This window comes from Schistocerca americana, chromosome 4 (genome assembly GCF_021461395.2).
Source record: "Schistocerca americana isolate TAMUIC-IGC-003095 chromosome 4, iqSchAmer2.1, whole genome shotgun sequence".
NCBI classification, from domain to species: domain Eukaryota; kingdom Metazoa; phylum Arthropoda; class Insecta; order Orthoptera; family Acrididae; genus Schistocerca; species Schistocerca americana.
This window is the reverse complement of record NC_060122.1, coordinates 710,836,998-710,856,838: the sequence shown is the minus strand read 5'-3', so window position 1 is coordinate 710,856,838 and position 19,841 is coordinate 710,836,998. Positions and strand designations below refer to the sequence as shown.

General features: G+C 39.9%; 1 protein-coding gene across 2 annotated transcripts in view; it reads left to right on the top strand.

Moving 5' to 3' along the window:
• Positions 1 to 19,841, top strand: part of LOC124612601 (condensin-2 complex subunit G2-like) — a 287,500-nt gene that overhangs the window by 129,802 nt on the left and 137,857 nt on the right. For both annotated transcript variants that reach the window (XM_047140891.1, XM_047140890.1), the window contains exon 10: positions 3,086 to 3,268. In XM_047140891.1, the coding sequence (XP_046996847.1) occupies positions 3,086 to 3,268 (183 nt within the window). The remainder of the gene's footprint in view (positions 1 to 3,085; positions 3,269 to 19,841) is intronic.

The window sequence follows — 19,841 nt, the reverse complement described above, 5'->3', positions numbered from 1 at the left end:
CAGTGTGATCATGTGATGTATCTGACCCCAGGAATGTGTCAATAAAGTTTCCCCTTCCTGGGACAATGAATTCACGGTGTTCTTATTTCAATTTCCAGGAGTGTATATAGAACTGTAATAATAAACAAAGATCATTGACATATAATTCTGGTATGACTAACATGTCCCACAGTGTGTTCTGTGTCATTTACTGTAACTGCAAAAAGTGTGCCACTGAAAACTAATTCGTGTGGGACTCTATTGTCCTGGAAATGTTGGTTACTAAGGGTCATGCCCATCCTGGCTCCAAACTATCTAAATGATAAAAAAGATTTTGTATTAAGCTCACTCGTGATCGCATCACTTTTTATTGTATGCCTCGTGAAAACCAAAGCATACTGTGATCAAATGTTGGTGGTGCACAAAAGCCTCTCTAATCACAAACTCCAACTATATAAGATGATTAGTGGTAGTTCAAGTTCTTCAGAAAGGAGCTATAGATTCCAAATATAACAAAGTCGCACTTTATCCATCCTTTCTAATAGTTAACCCAAGTTACTTGTTAGGTTGATCAGTCTGTAGCTATATCTGTTGCTTGCACCTTGCCCTGGTTTTAGCATAGATGTTTTGATACTCTCTTTCCGGCCGTCTTGCCATATCTTGTTGAAAATTTTTGAAATAGAGTTTCTACCAAGTCCACCAAGACGTCGAAGCATTTGATGGTGGATTTTGTCTGGTTCTGCGGACGTATCCCTACATCTTTTTAAAGCATTATTTAGTTCATAGGCTATAAAGGGTACATTGTAGGTTGATAGGTCTGTTGAAATACTGCAATCTTTTAAAAGGCGATATTGAGTGAAATTAGGATGTTAATTCATAGATGCTGACATTTCAGCATAATATATTGCTAAATGTCCAGCAATGTTCAGAGGAACAGGTGTCAATTTTTTCTCCACCAAGAAATCCCTGGATTCTATTAATGTACTGAAGTCCACTAATCCACTATAATTTGAACCCCACTTGTGAAGCAAGGGTATGTAGTGTCATAGAACAAACCTACTGTTCCCAACATTCTTTCTCCCTTTGTTTGCCCTTGGTCTTGTGAATAAAATTAGATTTTTGCTAGAGGAGTTGCTTCTATGTCACCATAGAGCCTGTTGTCATTCTCTGATGGCATCTACGATCTCTTTGCACCATTACAGAACATGTTACCATCTAGGTGAACCTGAAGAGAATGGTACTTTAGTGTTTGCAACTTCGAGAATCATTTCTGTTGCATCTCGTACTACTTCATCAATCCTCTTCTCTGCATTTTTTGTGATCTGCACTTTAGCAATGAAAAAATTCCAATCATCTCTTTGCAGAGACCAACATTGTAAACAATCTGTGTGGTGTAGATTTGAGCCAGTACAATAATCAGGTAATGTTCACTATTGCAAAGATCAATGTGAACATTCCTCTGGATCATAGGATGGCAGATTATAAAATCTGTTGCAGAATATGAGCCATAAGCAGTGCTGAAATGTGTTTGAGCCCCTGTACTTATTAGGCAGAGCTCAATACGTGAGAATAATCTTTTCAGTAGTTGCCCACTACTAATTGTTATGTTTTTGTTGTTTGTTCAGTTTGTTTTATCATGTAATTTACAACACTTGTAAAAACATAATTTAATGTGTTAGCTGCTATTAAGGGATTTGTTACTTTCTTTATTATCCTCTGATAGTGTCATGATGTGACATGATATCCTGTTTTCACCAGTTTCTTTTTTTATAACTCTCTCCACTCCCTTCACTTTGTTGAATAAATATGTTTTTATCATTATGCATTATTTTTGTGTATCTTATTACATTTCTTAGTATGTTGGGATATTTTTTATAATATATGTGTAATTCAAGTAAAGAATTATTCAAGTTACATGTTTTATTTAGTAGTCTCTTTTTCTGGCTTGAAACCCTTATTCCTTGTGATTCAGATGTTCATTTTAAAGCTGCCCTGTATGCCACGATAAAGGAGCAATGGATGTGGTGGATAAGAATACTGTATAGTGAAGGAAGGAGATATCAAAAATCACTTGCAAGAGGTTAACTCCACTTAAAACTTTATCCATTTATTAAATTATGTGTAAAACAATTTAGTGATATTAATACATTGTCTCTTGCAGGTACCTTAACATTGTCAACAAGTTTTTAAAATTGCTATAGTCTTGAATTTGATCTGTCTGTTCTAAGCTCCAGGCTTTTTTTGCCGAATTGCAGAGGTTCTAGAGGCAATTAGTGATGTATTAACATCATATTAGTTAATGAAGATTGAAGTAAAATGTCATTGTAACTAATATGAGTTAGATAATAATAAAATGCATTAATGTGAATGAGTTAATTTTCTATATAATGGAAGGAAACATTCCACGTGGGAAAAATTATATATAAAAACAAAGATGAGGTGACTTACCGAACAAAAGCGCTGGCAGGTCGATAGACACACAAACAAACACAAACATACACACAAAACTCAAGCTTTCGCAACAAACTGTTGCCTCATCAGGAAAGAGGGAAGGAGAGGGGAAGACGAAAGGAAGTGGGTTTTAAGGGAGAGGGTAAGGAGTCATTCCAATCCCGGGAGCGGAAAGACTTACCTTAGGGGGAAAAAAGGACAGGTATACACTCGCACACACGCACATATCCATCCACCCATACAGACACAAGCAGACATATTTAAAGACCATGTCTGCTTGTGTCTGTATGTGTGGATGGATATGTGCGTGTGTGCGAGTGTATACCTGTCCTTTTTTCCCCCTAAGGTAAGTCTTTCCGCTCCCGGGATTGGAATGACTCCTTACCCTCTCCCTTAAAACCCACTTCCTTTCGTCTTCCCCTCTCCTTCCCTCTTTCCTGATGAGGCAACAGTTTGTTGCGAAAGCTTGAGTTTTGTGTGTATGTTTGTGTTTGTTTGTGTGTCTATCGACCTGCCAGCGCTTTTGTTCGGTAAGTCACCTCATCTTTGTTTTTACATATGAGTTAATTTTCTGTTATATTAAGGACAGATTCTATCATTTTCCTTTAGTAACCAGCTGTCATCCTGTATGAATTGTAAACATCTCATTTTCCAGCACATTTGCCAGATAGCATCTGATTTCTGGCAAGTAATTCCACCAGAAGTTATCCAGCAGTGGTTGACTATTGTGATAACACAACTGGCCTGGGACTCTAGCTCTGCAGAAGTACGGAGGAGTGTATACCGGGGAATGCGAGCACTTGTTGTCAATCCACTGTGTGCTGAATACATGCAAAAGGTTTGTCCACTACTTATACTGTGAAAGCAATTTAAGGTGAGACTCATGTTTTCTCCTTTTGAAAATAAGATGTGAATACACATTGCAAGTTCAGCATTTGTTAATTCATGTTAAATCCTTTTTTCCTGTGTTTCTGCTTTGAAAAAAGTTAGTAAGTACATGGTAATAATCTTGTATTTTGTTGCATACAGTTTGTATTTTAACAAGTTTGTTTGTGTGGCCATCCTCCGTAGCAAGCATATAAATACTTGTTTTGTAAATAAAACTGCCTTTTCCTGCTGCCACTTAATTTATTTATCTAAACACATTTTGCCTTTCTCTTGTTTTAAGGTATCATCAGTGGGATCTGTAACAGTACAGTTTTGTTAGTTTTAGATTATTAAACAGTTCACATTCAGCTGTCACCAAAGCTTTCAACCATACGCTAACAGCTAGTGCAACACCATACAATTTAAACCACCAACCTTCCCCCAACACAAAAAAACTCTCTCTCTCTCTCTCTCTCTCTCTTACGGTATAAACATCATGAATAGAAGTTAGTCTTGAAAATATACTTCGTTTGGTTGGCAACAAGTAGGTAAACATGCCAAAGAGGGGGAAACACGTAATGGAGTTGCTATATTTACATTGTGAAAAGCAGTGTCCAGCGAAATAGTTATATCGAGTGGCAAAAGAACAATAGTACACCACAAAAAAGATGGAGAAACATGATGAACAATGTGAAGAAGGTCTGAACACAAAGTTGTGCTTATATGTCAGTAATAAAGTGGTAGTGCGACCTCCAGACCAGATGTGAGGAAACGCAGATCAGCAAATCGTAAGTAATTGCCAAATGTGCATTTGGATAAATAAATTAAGTGGCAGCAGGAAGAGGCAGTTTTATTTACAAAACAAGTAGTTTGTATTTTATTCTAGTAACAGTAGTAGTCGACAATACTCATTGTGTTAGTAGTCCATTATAACTTTATGATTTCGAACATTGTCATTTTGCATACAATCACAGTAATAAAATCATACCACTAATATAGTGAATGTCTATGGAAGTAGCACAGTATATATTACAATTCTGATTACTGTAAATAAATATTTATTGCTACTGATGAACTGGATGTATACAAACAATAGTACTATAGAGAACAGAGTTCACAGATCTATGTACTGACTTGGCAGAAACTCCTAAGAAATTTTGGTCTTATGTCAAAGCGGTAGGTGGATCAAAACAAAATGTCCGGACACTCTGTGACCAAAATGGTACTGATGACAGACTGAAGGCCGAAATACTAAATGTCTTTTTCCAAAGCTGTTTCACAGAGGAAGACTGCACTGTAGTTCCTTCTCTAGATTGTCGCACAGATGACAAAGTGTTAGATATCGAAATAGACGACAAAGGGATAGAGAAACAATTAAAATCGCTCAAAAGAGGAAAGGCCGCTGGACCTGATGGGATACCAGTTCGATTTTACACAGAGTACGCGAAGGAACTTGCCCCCATTCTTGCAGTGGTGTACCGTAGGTCTCTAGAAGAGCGTAGCGTTCCAGAGGATTGGAAAAGGGCACAGGTCATCTCCGTTTTCAAGAAGGGACATCGAACAGATGTGCAGAACTATAGACCTATATCTCTAACGTCGATCAGTTGTAGAGTTTTGGAACACGTATTATGTTCGAGTATAATGACTTTTCTGGAGACTAGAAATCTACTCTGTAGGAATCAGCATGTATTTCGAAAAAGACGGTCGTGTGAAACCCAGCTCGCGCTATTCGTCCACGAGACTCAGAGGACCATAGACACGGGTTCACAGGTAGATGCCGTGTTTCTTGACTTCCGCAAGGCATTCGATACAGTTCCCCACAGTCGTTTAATGAACAAAGTAAGAGCATATGGACTATCAGACCAATTGTGTGATTGGATTGAAGAGTTCCAAGATAACAGAATGCAGCATGTCATTCTCAATGGAGAGAAGTCTTCCGAAGTAAGAGTGATTTCAGGTGTGCCGCAGGGGAGTGTCATAGGACCGTTGGCATTCACAATATACATAAATGACTTGTGGATGACATCGGAAGTTCACTGAGGCTTTTTGCAGATGATGCTGTGGTGTATCGAGAGGTTGTAACAATGGAAAATTGTACTGAAATGCAGGAGGATCTGCAGCGAATTGACGCATGGTGCAGGGAATGGCAATTGAATTTCAATGTAGACAAGTGTAATGTGCTGCGAATACATAGAAAGATAGATCCCTTATCATTTAGCTACAAAGTAGCAGGTCAGCAACTGGAAGCAGTTAATTCCATAAATTATCTGGGAGTACGCACTAGGAGTGATTTAAAATGGAATGATCATATAAAGTTGATCGTTGGTAAAGCGGATGCCAGACTGAGATTCATTGGAAGAATCCTAAGGAAATGCAATCTGAAAACAAAGGAAGTAGGTTACAGTACGCTTGTTCGCCCACTGCTTGAATACTGCTCGGCAGTGTGGGATCCGTACCAGATAGGGTTGATAGAAGAGAGAGAGAAGATCCAATGGAGAGCAGTGCGCTTCGTTACAGGATCATTTAGTAATTGCGAAAGCATTACGGAGATGATAGATAAACTCCAGTGGAAGACTGCAGGAGAGACGCTCAGTAGCTCGGTACGGGCTTTTGTTAAAGTTTTGAGAACATACCTTCACCGAAGAGTCAAGCAGTATATTGCTCCCTTCTACATATATCTCGCGAAGAGACCATGAGGATAAAATCAGAGAGATTAGAGCCCACACAGAAGCATACCGACAATCTTTCTTTCCACGAACAATACGAGACTGGAATAGAAGGAAGAACCGATAGAGATACTCAAGGTACTCTCCGCCACACACCGTCAGGTGGCTTGTGGAATATGGATGTAGATGTTGATGTAGATGTAGATGTAGATCTATAAGTGGTATAACCATCTTTTAATTAATAACTGCTTCTATTGACCCTTAAAAAATTTCCATAGAACTTGCTTTATGGATGTGGCATCCTACTAAAGAAATGTCTATCGAAACAAGTGGACTGAGGTCTGTATTTCTTTTAGTGTTCAGTATCATGTAATGAATGTATTCAGTTAATTCATTATAATAATGAATGTCCGTTTTCATGACGTTATTGTTTTACATTCTCTTTCAGAAAATAAGTGACTTAAGAACATGCAAGGGGAAGACAGTTATTAAATTTAGTTATGTTGGAAATTATTGTTTGTGCTGTGTTCCAGTCTCAAAGTAGCATCTCCATCTAGATTACTGACACTCCATCCAAAACCTCAGTTCCTTGTTGCAAAGGAGTGGATTCACCAATAGCAGCCAACTGTAAGGCTTGGCAGTTTGTAAAGTTTGTTCCCCCTCTTTGGCAGTGCCCATTAGCAGACACATGTCCCACCTCACTAACCTTCTGATCTCTCTCTCTCTCTCTCTCTCTCTCTCTCTCTCTCTCTCTCTCTCTTTCTGTGTGATGAGGTGCATACTATAGTTGAGTGACAAGGTTTGTTAATGAATTATGTTGGGGCAGTGTTACCTGTTTGAGATAAATTTTAGTTTGCATTCACACATACACTGAATTTTGCACTATTGTGAGAAAGTCTGGTAGAAGAGAAGAAAACTTGCTAGCTTGTGGTTAGCGGTTCAGAGGGAGGCGGCTAGTTTTCTGGCTAGGAATGCAGGAGGGAGGGGTGAAAGGTGTATGGGCTGGCACGATTGAGTGGAAAGTACCACATACTGATGGCGACTTGGGGACATGATTTGGGCGTGGTTGACGGGATGAAGGAAGGGTGAATTGTCGGGTGGAGGGTGCAGATACAGTGGCTTACATGAGACTGATTCCAGGACAATTACAGGAGCAGAGGATGTGTTGTAAGGATAACTCCCATTTGCGTAGTTCAGAGAAGCTGGTGGTGGAGGGAATAATCCAGATGGCTCAGGTTTTGAAGCAGTCTTTGTAATTGACCATGTTGTGCTCAGTTGCATGTTGTGCCACCGGCTGGTGAACTTAGTTCTTGACAACAGTTTGCAGGGTGTATACGACCCGGGACAACCGGGAGATCTGGGGAAAACCTGGGAATTTTTTCATCCAGGAGAAAAGCGGGAAAAACCCGGGATTTTTTTAGAATTCTGGGAATTTTTCATTGTTTTAGTTTTCAGTTAAATTTTTGTAATTTTGACTGGTAAGAACCGATACTCTAACAAAGGATATTTCTGTATCCCGCTACTGCAGAATAATACTTCAATAATAAAACATAAATGAGAGAAAAAAACGAAAATAACTTAAATTGCAAAGGAAATGCGCTGTATACAAGAACGACACACAGTGCTCATGCAAGTGTCTGCAAACAGCAAAATGTGTCAAAGGCCTTATGAAGACTATGCAATGCTTCATAAAAACAAATTGCCTCCGATGAGCGTGAAGTCACAACTGTTTACATTAGATTTGTTTTAGCAGTTATGAGAGGGCTCTTGCGCATGCGCAGTTGAGTTACGTTTGAGTTGTAGATTCTCTCGCTTCTGGCTACAGGAATGTGGCTGTTGGCTGTGCAAGCAGTTACAGCAAGCAGCTAGATGCTACCAGGAAAAGGGGCCGCCAAATTCATATTATTGAGGAAAAAAACTTGTTTCACAAAGCACCTAGCATCCTGCGCACGTTTGTCTACCGATTATTCATATGATTTTGAAGCGCTTCCCTGTTTGTTTTTGAACATTTTTGAACACTTTTAAGTTGCTTTCTAAATGAATCATAAGTTGATTTTTGAATGCTTGCATAGTGTATGTGATGTCTTTGTCAGGAGAATCCTTGTCGTATCTAGAAATAAAGTTTCTGCAGACAAAAGGGGATGGGGCTGTACGAGCTGAGCAGAATAAAGCCGAATGGATGAATGCCAATCACTGTCTGATTATGTGGTTGATTGGGTTTGCGAATGATCAACGATGTTATAATTACTAACGAAATCCATAGAGTCAGACTATCAGAATGGAAATAAATGACTGACAGGAATAATAGGTGGTGTATCCAAGAAAATGAAATGTTGGCAGAAAATTTTTGGCCAGATCACTACACTAGTAAGGACCAGTTGTACAGCCCCTGGCTAGCAGCCGCTTTAGTTTTATTCTGGAAGTAATGCGGAAAACATGTTGTACAAACACGTAAATACGCTTAACCGGAAAATAATCACAGGATAACTAAACCTATGATTCTGGCAGGGTTAGTCAAGTTAATCGGCGAACAAATTTTGACAGTGCAGGAATAGCTACAGAATTGGTGATGACAAGATTTTGTTAGAATGAGGAAGGAGAAGAAACGAGGACATCACACAGATTATGGAAGAATAAGACTATTCCAAATTTATATAAAAATTTCGTAATACTACTTTTCGATTTCATGCTTGAGAAACTGGTGCGTTTGAATGAAATGTGAAACTATTTCCTAACATAAAGCTTTTTGCTTGTAGTAGGCCTTATAGGCGTTTGATATTGGCACTTCGTGAATTATATTCTGTGTTACAAAAATGGCCATTTGTGCCAAATCAGTCTCATTTATTTGGTGTGTGTTACAAAACTACTGCAATATTAGAAAGGACTATTTTGTTTTATGTAGCAGACAGTGACAAAATAGATGTAATCAGATCGAGAAACCACACCAGTCTTGGGTAAAATTTGTGTTAACAGCTTTTTCAGTATTAGATAATGACATTTTGATTTTTCATGTAGCAGAGTGTTTGATGAGGTAATAGACTCTTTCGCAGAAAGGAAAGCACGCCATGTAAAGCTGTAGCAAGATTAGAGAGAAGGAAATCCTAGGAGCTAAGGATTGAGGAAATGTGTAATTTCGTGCTTATCTCTTGTCTTTATTGGTTTTATGTATCCTATATTTAATTTTATGTCACACAAAAATGAAGAGTGCAAATTTTCTGAAGAGTTCTTGTTCCCCTGATTACAAATAATTCCATCCACTATTAATTGCGACTTTATATATATAATAGAGGGAAACATTCCACGTGGGAAAAATATATCTAAAAACAAAGATGACAAGACTTACCAAACAAAAGTGCTGGCAGGTCGATAGACACACAAACAAACACAAACATACACACAAAATTCTAGCTTTCGTAACCAACGGTTGCTTCGTCAGGAAAGAGGGAAGGAGAGGGAAAGACGAAAGGATGTGGGTTTTAAGGGAGAGGGTAAGGAGTCATTCCAATCCCGGGAGCGGAAAGACTTACCTTAGGGGGAAAAAAGGACGGGTATACACTCGCGCGCACACACACATATCCATCTGCACATACACAGACAGAAGCAGACATTTGTAAAGGCAAAGAGTTTGGGCAGAGATGTCAGTCGAGGCGGAAGTAAAGAGGCAAAGATGTTGTTGAAAGACAGGTGAGGTATGAGCGGCGGCAACTTGAAATTAGCGGAGGTTGAGGCCTGGCAGATAACGAGAAGAGAGGATATACTGAAGGGCAAGTTCCCATCTCCGGAGTTCTGACAGGTTGGTGTTAGTGGGAAGCATCCAGATAACCCGGACGGTGTAACACTGTGCCAAGATGTGCTGGCCGTGCACCAAGGCATGTTTAGCCACAGGGTGATCCTCATTACCAACAAACGCTGTCTGCCTGTGTCCATTCATGCGAATGGACAGTTTGTTGCTGGTCATTCCCACATAGAAAGCTTCACAGTGTAGGCGGGTTAGTTGGTAAATCACGTGGGTGCTTTCACACGTGGCTCTGCCTCTGATCGTGTACACCTTCCGGGTTACAGGACTGGAGTAGGTGGTGGTGGGAGGGTGCATGGGACAGGTTTTACACCGGGGGCGGTTACAAGGGTAGGAGCCAGAGGGTAGGGAAGGTGGTTTGGGGATTTCATAGGGATGAACTAACAGGTTACGAAGGTTAGGTGGACGGCGGAAAGACACCCTTGGTGGAGTGGGGAGGATTTCATGAAGGATGGATCTCATTTTAGGGCAGGATTTGAGGAAGTCGTATCCCTGCTGGAGAGCCACATTCAGAGTCTGATCTAGTCCCGGAAAGTATACTGTCACAAGTGGGGCATTTTTGTGGTTCTTCTGTGGGAGGTTGTGGGTTTGAGGGGATGAGGAAGTGGCTCTGGTTATTTGCTTCTGTACCAGGTCGGGAGGGTAGTTGCGGGATGCGAAAGCTGTTTTCAGGTTGTTGGTGTAATGGTTCAGGGATTCCGGACTGGAGCAGATTCGTTTGCCACGAAGACCTAGTATATATATATATATATATATATATATATATATATATACGAGAAGTGGCTTATCACTCCCACGCACTATAGCAATTGTTAACCAGGAATTACCAGTCACAACCTCGGTAGTAGTGCAAGAGAAATTAACCTTGCATCCTACAAAAGTCATTGGACCACTCAGGAGCTCTTCTTGTACAACCTCATTTGGTATATATATATAGGAGGGGCAGGCTGTCAAACCGGCTGACTGGGAGCAGGAGAGGCACCGCAGGACATTTCAATTTCCACTGTCCTGAATATAGTTTGATGGCTCCCATTACAAAATATACACATTTCAATTCCACAGAGCGATATACAGTGACGTGCGGTAGAAGAATGCTTTATGAAGAGGCGTGGCACTGCACTTTGGCACACTTAAGACCAAATAATATGTCTTACCTTTCCTCGAACACACATGTTTATGTTTCAGATTTTTCAGAAAGATGTGTGCTACAAGATGAACATATTCTTGAAAATTCGATTTTTTTTAATTATTTATTTATTTATTTATTTATTTTTTTTTTTAGTATTGACCCGGTTCGCAAATATCGTAGATCCAGGGCTGATGCACAGAGCAATCTGAGTTATAGTGGGTAGTCTCCATGTGACCCGTATTTACATTTAGTGATTTTGCTGTTTCCCCTTCGTTTACTCTCACGTCAAATGAAAACAAAACGGAAATCTGTGGCCGGGAGCTATCATGTGAATTAAAATACGTTCACATAATTATGGAAGGCTAAAATATGTCATTAATTTCAGATTTTATTTTATTTCCACATTTCTGGCAGTCAAGCATTTACCACCCTGCGGAACAATGAAGTTAATTTTGTCTGTTTGCTAAAGAAATTTGACTTGTATTAACTTTTTCTGCAGAGGCAGTCAATGTATTTGAAACGAAATGTCTAATTCCACAGTACTGGCTAGTTTCAGCTGTTCGCTGCATTTCAAGTGCACGTTTTCATCTTCTAGCACGTATGGCATTATGCCATAATAAAGAACCAAACATGATATAATACAGTGCTGATGCTCCAAGAAAATTTACGTCCCGAAAACCACACTGAAAAGCTTAATATCAGGTTGAGGTCTACTTCATTGGGAATCTGGACATAAGAATGTGCACTTTAAGTATGCATTTTAAATGTGCACATTTTAATATGCTTCACAAAATATTGATGGTCTTGGAGTATCCTCTGATGTCTTGTTTCTTTTATGACATAATGTATGATCTTTCAATGTTTTACACGTATGTACATACGGGCTTCCTACATCATGATAGCTGCGCAAGTGCGGTGTTGCCTGTTATCTGCGCTCTCTTGCAACCGCTGAAACGAACCTATTTCTAACAGGTCGTGGGAAAATATTGTGAATGATGGTTTGAAAAGCGTTACTTTCAAAGTAAATATCCTTTTACGTAAGTTGAACTATGTGCGAGAATGTACCATGAATTTATTAAATCGCAGAGCGTTTGACTCTCATTTAAAAATCAACTCTTTGATGATGAGCCATTTAGTAGAGTTTTGAACCCTGAAGATCAGCCATTTATGTGATTACTAAAAATTTTACTGGCACATTTTTGTGATACATCTTAAAATGTAACATGTGAAAAAAAGATCAACATTATATGCGAAAGCTTAGCTTCTCTTACAGCTTATTAACCTTAGAGACAATATCATATGTGAAAGCTTTGCTTTTCTTGTAGCAACACTATGTATATTAATTTAAACTATTAACTTTTCCTGTTTGTGTGTTCGTGCTACTTAACGGTGATGTTGCTGTTGGCTGACTGCACCACATGTCCTATGCTCTGAATATCCGCTGTCATCGGCTGGTGAGATTAAGTGGCATGAACTATTGACTGGCTTACAGAAGCACATTTCAATCTCGATTTCAATGATTCGGAAAGTAACATGCGGTGTTTGGTGGAATTCCAATGTATACTTTTGTAGTATGAAAATATGCAGTGTACACGTTGCTGCACATCAAAGATATTTCCAAAACGTGTCTTTTTTTCCCCTGAGTTTCGTTTTCTGAAGTGCCGGGAAATTCTACGCCCATGTATAAAACCATAACCATTCAAAGGGTTGATAAGGGAAAATATACTGTCACTTAACACAGAAAAAGCGTGTTTTCACCCGGGAGAAAGTGTATTTTTAATGAAGAAATCCAGGAATTTTTTTTCCCTTGTCCATGTATACACCCTGGTTTATCAGTGGACATTCATTCTAGTGGACAGTTGGGAGGTAGTCATACCACCATAAAAATCTGTGCAGTATTTGCAGCGGAGTTGGTATTTGACATGGCTGCTTCCACAGGTGACACAGCCTCTGATGGAGTAGGATGCCTGTGACAGGACTGGAGTAGGAAGTGCTGGTGGGTGCATTGGACAGGTTTTGCACCTTGATCTGCCACAGGGATATGATCCCTGTGGCTAAGGGTTAGGGTTCTTGGGTGGCCAATGAACACCACTTTAGGAGGGATGGGAAGGATCTTGGGTACGGTATCCCTGATTTCTATGCAGGATGAGAAATAATAAAAGCACTGGCATAGGATAGGGTTCAGTTGTTCCAGTGTAGGATGATAGTGGGTGACAAGGGTGCATTCCTTTTTAGCTGATTCTTGGGGAATGGTGGGAGGATTAGGGGTGTAGGAGGATATAGCATGGGAAATCAGTTTCTGGACTGTGTTAGGAGGATATTACCTATTAGTGAAGACCTTTGTGAGGCCTTCAGTACACTGGTTAAGGTACCGTATTTGCTCGAATCTAAGCCGCACTTTTTTTCCAGTTTTTGTAATCCAAAAAACCGCCTGCGGCTTAGAATCGAGTGCAAAGCAAGCGGAAGTTCTGAAAAATGTTGGTGGGTGCCGCCACAACTAACTCATGCCGTCGAATATATGTAGTGCTACACAGGCATGCTTTGTAGGCACAAAGATAAATACTGCCACTAAATCCTCTGCGTCAGTAAATGCCTAATAGTGATACAGTCAGAAATGAAGCACAGCAATTGACTAGATTTTTAAATCTAAGATGACTAATTTCTGTGCAGAATGTAATGTACTAAAGAGGTGTCTGCAAAGATTTTCAAACGGAGAAAAATTTTCGCTAAACTCTCGTTCAGAACATCTTCTATCATACGCAGTGTATTATTTGGTTCTTGTTGATCATTATCAAAGAAAGCAGCAGTGTAAGTAACAACAAATTGCAGTCTCTTGCCATTGTTTCGCTAATGAGACGATTCCTCTCTTTTTTTTTTAATTGTAAGTGGCGGTAGTACGCACAAAAGCAAGCCATGCCGCGAGCCGCGACAGGCCGTAAACACACACTACCAGAATGCGACAAACAATGCATGACACAGTACAGTAATGCATTTTCAGCTTAGAGTGACGTAAACACCTATAACAAAGAAAACGGCGCTTATCAGATCAAAGAAAAGTAAGCAATCAATGCAAACCAGACGAAGCAAGTGAAAAAGGAAGGGTACCCGTACAAATACGGACGGAGCGCCTGACGCATAACAATGGCTACCTGGTAAAGCTTAACTGCTAAGGTTACGACTCGAACCAAACTACTGTAGCTGTATCGCCATTCATTCGACCTAAATTGTGTGTCATATTACAGTGGACCAACTTTGTTTCGATTTGGAGATGCGGCCTAAAATTTTTCTCTCCCCTTGAATTTAGAGTCTCAAATTTCAGGTGCAGCTTAGATTTGGGAAAATTTTTTTTCCTTGATTTTGAGTCTCATTTTTCAGGTGCGGCTTAGATTCGAATGCGGCTTAGATTCGAATGCGGCTTAGATTCGAGTAAATACGGTAGTTCTTGTCACAGCATATACATTGTCCACACGTGACTAGGTTGTACGGGAGGGATTTTTTGGTGTGGAAGGGATGGCAACTGTTGAAGCTATGTATTTAATGATTAAGTTCTTCAGTATACTAATGCTGGTTTCTCAATGACTTTTAGTATAGATTTTAAAAAGTTTTCTCAAAATCTGTGAATTTTAGTCTTTGCTCATTCTTAATGTCATTTGTAAGGGTACAAATCCTTAGTGTCAGTCTTAAATACGTATGAGAAGACACACATTTGGTTCTTGGCCCTCAGCATTTGAATATCATTACATATTATGCACTGTGTGTAGAAAGGAATACAGTGACACAGTAGCATATGTGCAATTATGTACTGAAACTGACTGTGAGTTCGACATGGTGTAGAAACATTCACTAGTGTGTCATATTGAGTTTGTACGAGTTGACTGGAGTTGCAGATAAAGTTACGCAGAATGTTTCATAATAAACAGTGAACACTGACGTGAGTAAATACAATAATAAAAAAAGTAAAAGCGTTTCACCAAACACGGGTCTCCAAATTAGCTGTTTGTGAGATTATTGCAAATATGTGTGGTTGTACTGACTTAAGTATGAAGTATTGAGTTAGTTAGTACAGCTATATTTGAAATATGAACTCAAGTCTCCATCCCAGTTGGGCTCAGATTTCAACCCTGATCTATGTTTGGGGAATGTGGTAGGTGCATGAAAGAGCACTGGTACATTTTGCTGGGGATGTTAACACGACGCCTAAAACACCAGTATGGTCAAAGACACATAAATTGAGTACAGCCTGTAGCTTGGCCGCAAAATTACCTGACCTCGATCTTTTTCTGATCTCATCTGAAAAGTGAACTGTACACAACTCCAGTTGAAGAATTGGTGCCGCAGATTGTACAGTATTGTCTAGATACATAATATGGAGAGTTGGTGACGACATGAGAGCCAAATCTAACTATTATGCTCTTCTTGGCAATTTTCGTTTAAAACCTTGTATCCATTATGTGGACAGCCATGATTGTTGATGGCTCTGTAGAGTGGCACCTGGCAGAGTAGCCAGGCCCTCCCTTACTCCTGTTGAGGTGTGGTTGTTAAAACCACAAATAGTGGTAAATGGAAATGTCTTGTGGCTAGGGCCTCCCGTCGGGTAGACCGGTCGCCTAGTGCAGGTCTTTCGATTTGACGCCACTTCGGTGACCTGCACGTCGATGGGGATGAAATGATGATGATTAGGACAACACAACACCCAGTCCCTGAGCGGAGAAAATTTCCGACCCAGCCGGGAATCGAACCCGGGCCCTTAGGATTGACAGTCTGTCACGCTGACCACTCAGCTACCGGGATAGTGGTAACAGTATGCAATTTCCATCAACACAGCTACTAGCTAATCTGATAGTTAGTACCAGAGAGGGGGATGGGGCAAGAAATTTGAGGCTATCTGTTGATGTCACAATACAATCGATGTATAAAAGTAATTCGAGAAGCCCTATTCAAGGAACCATGTGAAACTCCTTGAACTGACAATTTCGATATTAATTGTGCTTGCTCTTACAATAAATAAATATGACTTTCATATTAATACCAGTGGAAGTTATTGAGAAATAATCTTGTGGAATGTTAAATTTGTGGGAGTGAGGGAAAACAAAGGGGGAGGTTTGAGGTTCAGATCAGTACGAGGAATCTGATATCTGGATAAAATTCAGCTGCACAGTGTTGTCGACTGGATCTTAGCACATGTACCCATTTGGTGAATATCTTTTGCATTATGGGGAGGAGGTTGCTAGACGTACAGTTTTTTGTCTCCTGTGAAGCATGTGATCATACTGTGAGAGATTTCAGGAATTGTCTGTAATGTTCTATAAAATTAGTCAAGTCAATGATGGTATATTAGGGGAAAAAATTTGAATAGTCACAAATTTTTGTACAGTGGTAGACAGAAGTGCAACGAGCAATGTGCTAAAAATTCTCTCTGGTAATTTGTGAGTGTGAGGCTGAGAGGTCATTTAGACATCGCTTTTTGTGTTTTTCTGGAATAACTAAAAAAATTGTAGCTTCTACTGAAAATGTTTCCCATACAAAATTACTACATTAAATTTCCTATGAAAAGGCCCTATTCTTTTTTCTCGTGGACTAATGGTTTCCATGTTGCATGGGATGGGGGAACGACAGATTATTAAAAAGAGCTTGACAGTCTGGAATAAGAATGAATATATTTACAGTTTTTGTTTGTTTTTCCAGTCAATCTCAGTATTGTTCAATTGGGGCTTTTGCTTTAGTACTGATGAGTTAATGTGCACAAACACCCCTGCAGGTACTTTCTCTCACGGATTTACTGTGGTACCCACCCCACCTTGAAGATGTGGTATCCCTCAATATAACTCACCATGTGAAAAATAAACAATAAAAGAGCACAATACATACACTCTCCTATAAAATAGTCTGTCATATTGTTTTACTGTTTATGAATATCATTTGTCAGATAGGTAAATGTAGCGTTATACATCGATCATCTGAAGTGATATTTAACACCACAAAACTTTTGGTAGCTAATTTTGCAGGCTTATTTTGTTTTGCTTTTGCTGCAGTCCTAAGCATTTGTGTTTAAACACTATCATCTTCGAGTGTCTACACTTTCCTCGTAATTACAATGGCATTATACATCTCATCTTGTGTTACTTCTGTAATGTCATGGATTAATAATTAACTATTTATGTTTGTGATTGTTCTCATTAACTGTATGTACAATTAAAGAAATGTTGGATGGTTGTACTCTTCACTGATAGCTACTGTGGCATCTAGTGTGAATTAAATATGGAATATGTTCAACATTAATTTCTGCTTTATTTTCTTCATATTCTTATTGTCTTCAATCATTTATCTTACCTAATGTACATTGTATGCCCTGTGGATGTCTCTCTTGAATAGTTGTGTGTAATTCAACATGGTCTATCACCCAAATTTCAACCCTATTGTTATAAAATATTTTCTCAGATTTAGTTCTGATAGCCATTCTGTTGTGTAGTTCAACTTCCAACTCTGCTAACCTGTCTTTGCAGCAAAAAATTCTGCAGTTTATTGACATTAAATAAAAAGTAGTAAAGCTACTTACTTTCAGCAGTCAATGACATAATGTTGTGATTTTGCTCCCATAACACCAAAGTTTCAAGCTAACAGCTTACTTATAATAAGAGTGGCTAAAATGTAAGATGTTTGTATCTTCAGCTTGTTCACATCATTTTCTGTATTTGTGTAAAACATTAAAGTAGAATGAGGTCATCCATATCACACATACAATTCATGTTTTTCAGCAAAGAGGTGCAATCTGGTTGAGAGCTTTTCATTGAATGCCCTGTGCCACTGTCCCTTTGGTTGCTTTGAACTTGACACTGTGACTCATTGGCAACATCTGCTCAATACTACCTGCCATCATAGCCCCTCATAAAATTGAGCCTAATTCTTGTATTCTCTGATGGCCAGGTGATCAGATGTAGTTTGGATGCTCCATGATGATGGGAGGGGAGGGCCATTTTCAGAGATACTTTGAGCAGAAATATACACTGTATAAATATCCAGTGTGTGTAACGTGTCAGGCATGATTTTATATGCTGCCTTACAGCTACTGCTGTGGGATATTTAATTCTGGTGTACGAATGTGTTTACCTTCTTGATGCTGTAAATGTTCTATTTAGTAAATTACCCTCCCCTCTCCCTGGATGCACCTACCAGTCCACTATATTGTCTCTGCTGTGTCCCTGCATACTTTTGCATGCATCATTCACATATCTTTCCCCACCTGTGACTTGCTTACCTCCAGAATTCCCCTCTCCCCATCTCACTTCGCTTCTGTACTACCACTTCTTACACCAGCCGAGATCACTGCTCACTGTAGATGCAGTCATTGTCGGGCATTAGTGCCTTGGATGATAGTGGCTGACTGCACCTCTCTCTCTCTCTCTCTCTCTCTCTCTCTCTCTGTGTGTGTGTGTGTGTGTGTGTGTGTGTGTGTGTTCTCTACATCTGGTGAAGGACTTAGTTCAGTAGCTGATAAAATGTAACATTGTCTGTGTGCCACTTAATGCATTGTCCATGTGTTGAGTAGAAATCTATCTATTTCATATTGTTGTTACAATATCAAATACTATGCAAATATGATATAGGAACGCTGTGTGTATGGGCTTTGTGATGGTGCAGTTCCTGAGCTGGGGACTGGTAAGCACCACCAATTCTCAGTCATCATAAGCTTTAGGCATGCTTCAGTGATCATCAAGCGGTGTGGCAATGGAATTTTGTGTGTCACAGGGAATGGCGATCTTGGCTTGACCAATGGGCAGCCTATGGGAAACCTGTTGCCGCTCAGTTGTATAAGACTTACCAAGGCATGTGGGGCTCTTTCTAGATGGATTTTTATTTCCTTAGCTGATTGTGGGACCAAAGTAGAACTGTCGAAATTCTCTCCTCTTCCTCCCAACAGAATGGGTGGACTGCTGGTAGATACCTGATGTGTTGGTAAATGTGCCAACACCTTGTAGATAGAGGCGGCCTAAATGCACGCTATCTAACGCAGACAGGCGTGAATTCTGGAACAGGATAAGTAGTGAATTGCTAATAAGAAAAGTATGCAGCTCCTCGAATACTTAACTTTATTCGATCCTTGTGGTACATCGCTCTTGATAATACAAATAAGACTATCTTCAGATACGGTTAATGGCACCTTACTAGGTAGTAGCCATGGACTTAGCTGAAGGCTATTCTAACTGTCTCTCGGCAAATGAGAGAAAGGCTTCGTCAGTGTAGTCGCTAGCAAAGTCGTCGTACAACTGGGGCGAGTGCTATTCCGTAACTCGAGACCTGCCTTGTGGTGGCGCTTGGTCTGCGATCACACAGTGGCGACACGCGGGTCCGACATGTACTAAATGGACCGCGGCCGATTTAAGCTACCACCTAGCAAGTGTGGTGTCTGGCGGTGACACCACAATACCAACACCCAGTTGCTTGAGAGGCCTCGTGTGACAGGCTCTGGGTTTGTTCAGGGTAGTTTGGTGTTTAGTAACAGAACACAGCTGCAGAACAGAATGTTTTTTTGGTAAAAGATGAAAGGAAAGTTTTGAGAAGGTTTCATGTTTTTACATTCAGAAGGGTTTACAAGGCATAGCAGGTATCTTAAAACTTGTCAGTCAGTTGTGCAATGGCACGATGTTGGTTGAAACGTCTGGTTCTCAACAAGTAACAAACCTGCAGAAAACAAAAAGCTTTGCAGAATAAGCCATTGAAACTGAGCTCCACACCACATTTAACTACAACAAACGTGATGTGGTGTGCAGGAACTTGGTGGATATCCCGAAAGATGACCTGAAAGTTGCGTGGGTCCAAGGAGGCATTTTAGACTGGCTGAATATCATGAAAATGATGGAAGGTAATCTGATCAAATACAACTCGTTCATCAGTACGAAACTCCCAGAGCCTGTCAGGGCTGGTTTTCTTCACCCAAAAATGTGACCCTATGTCC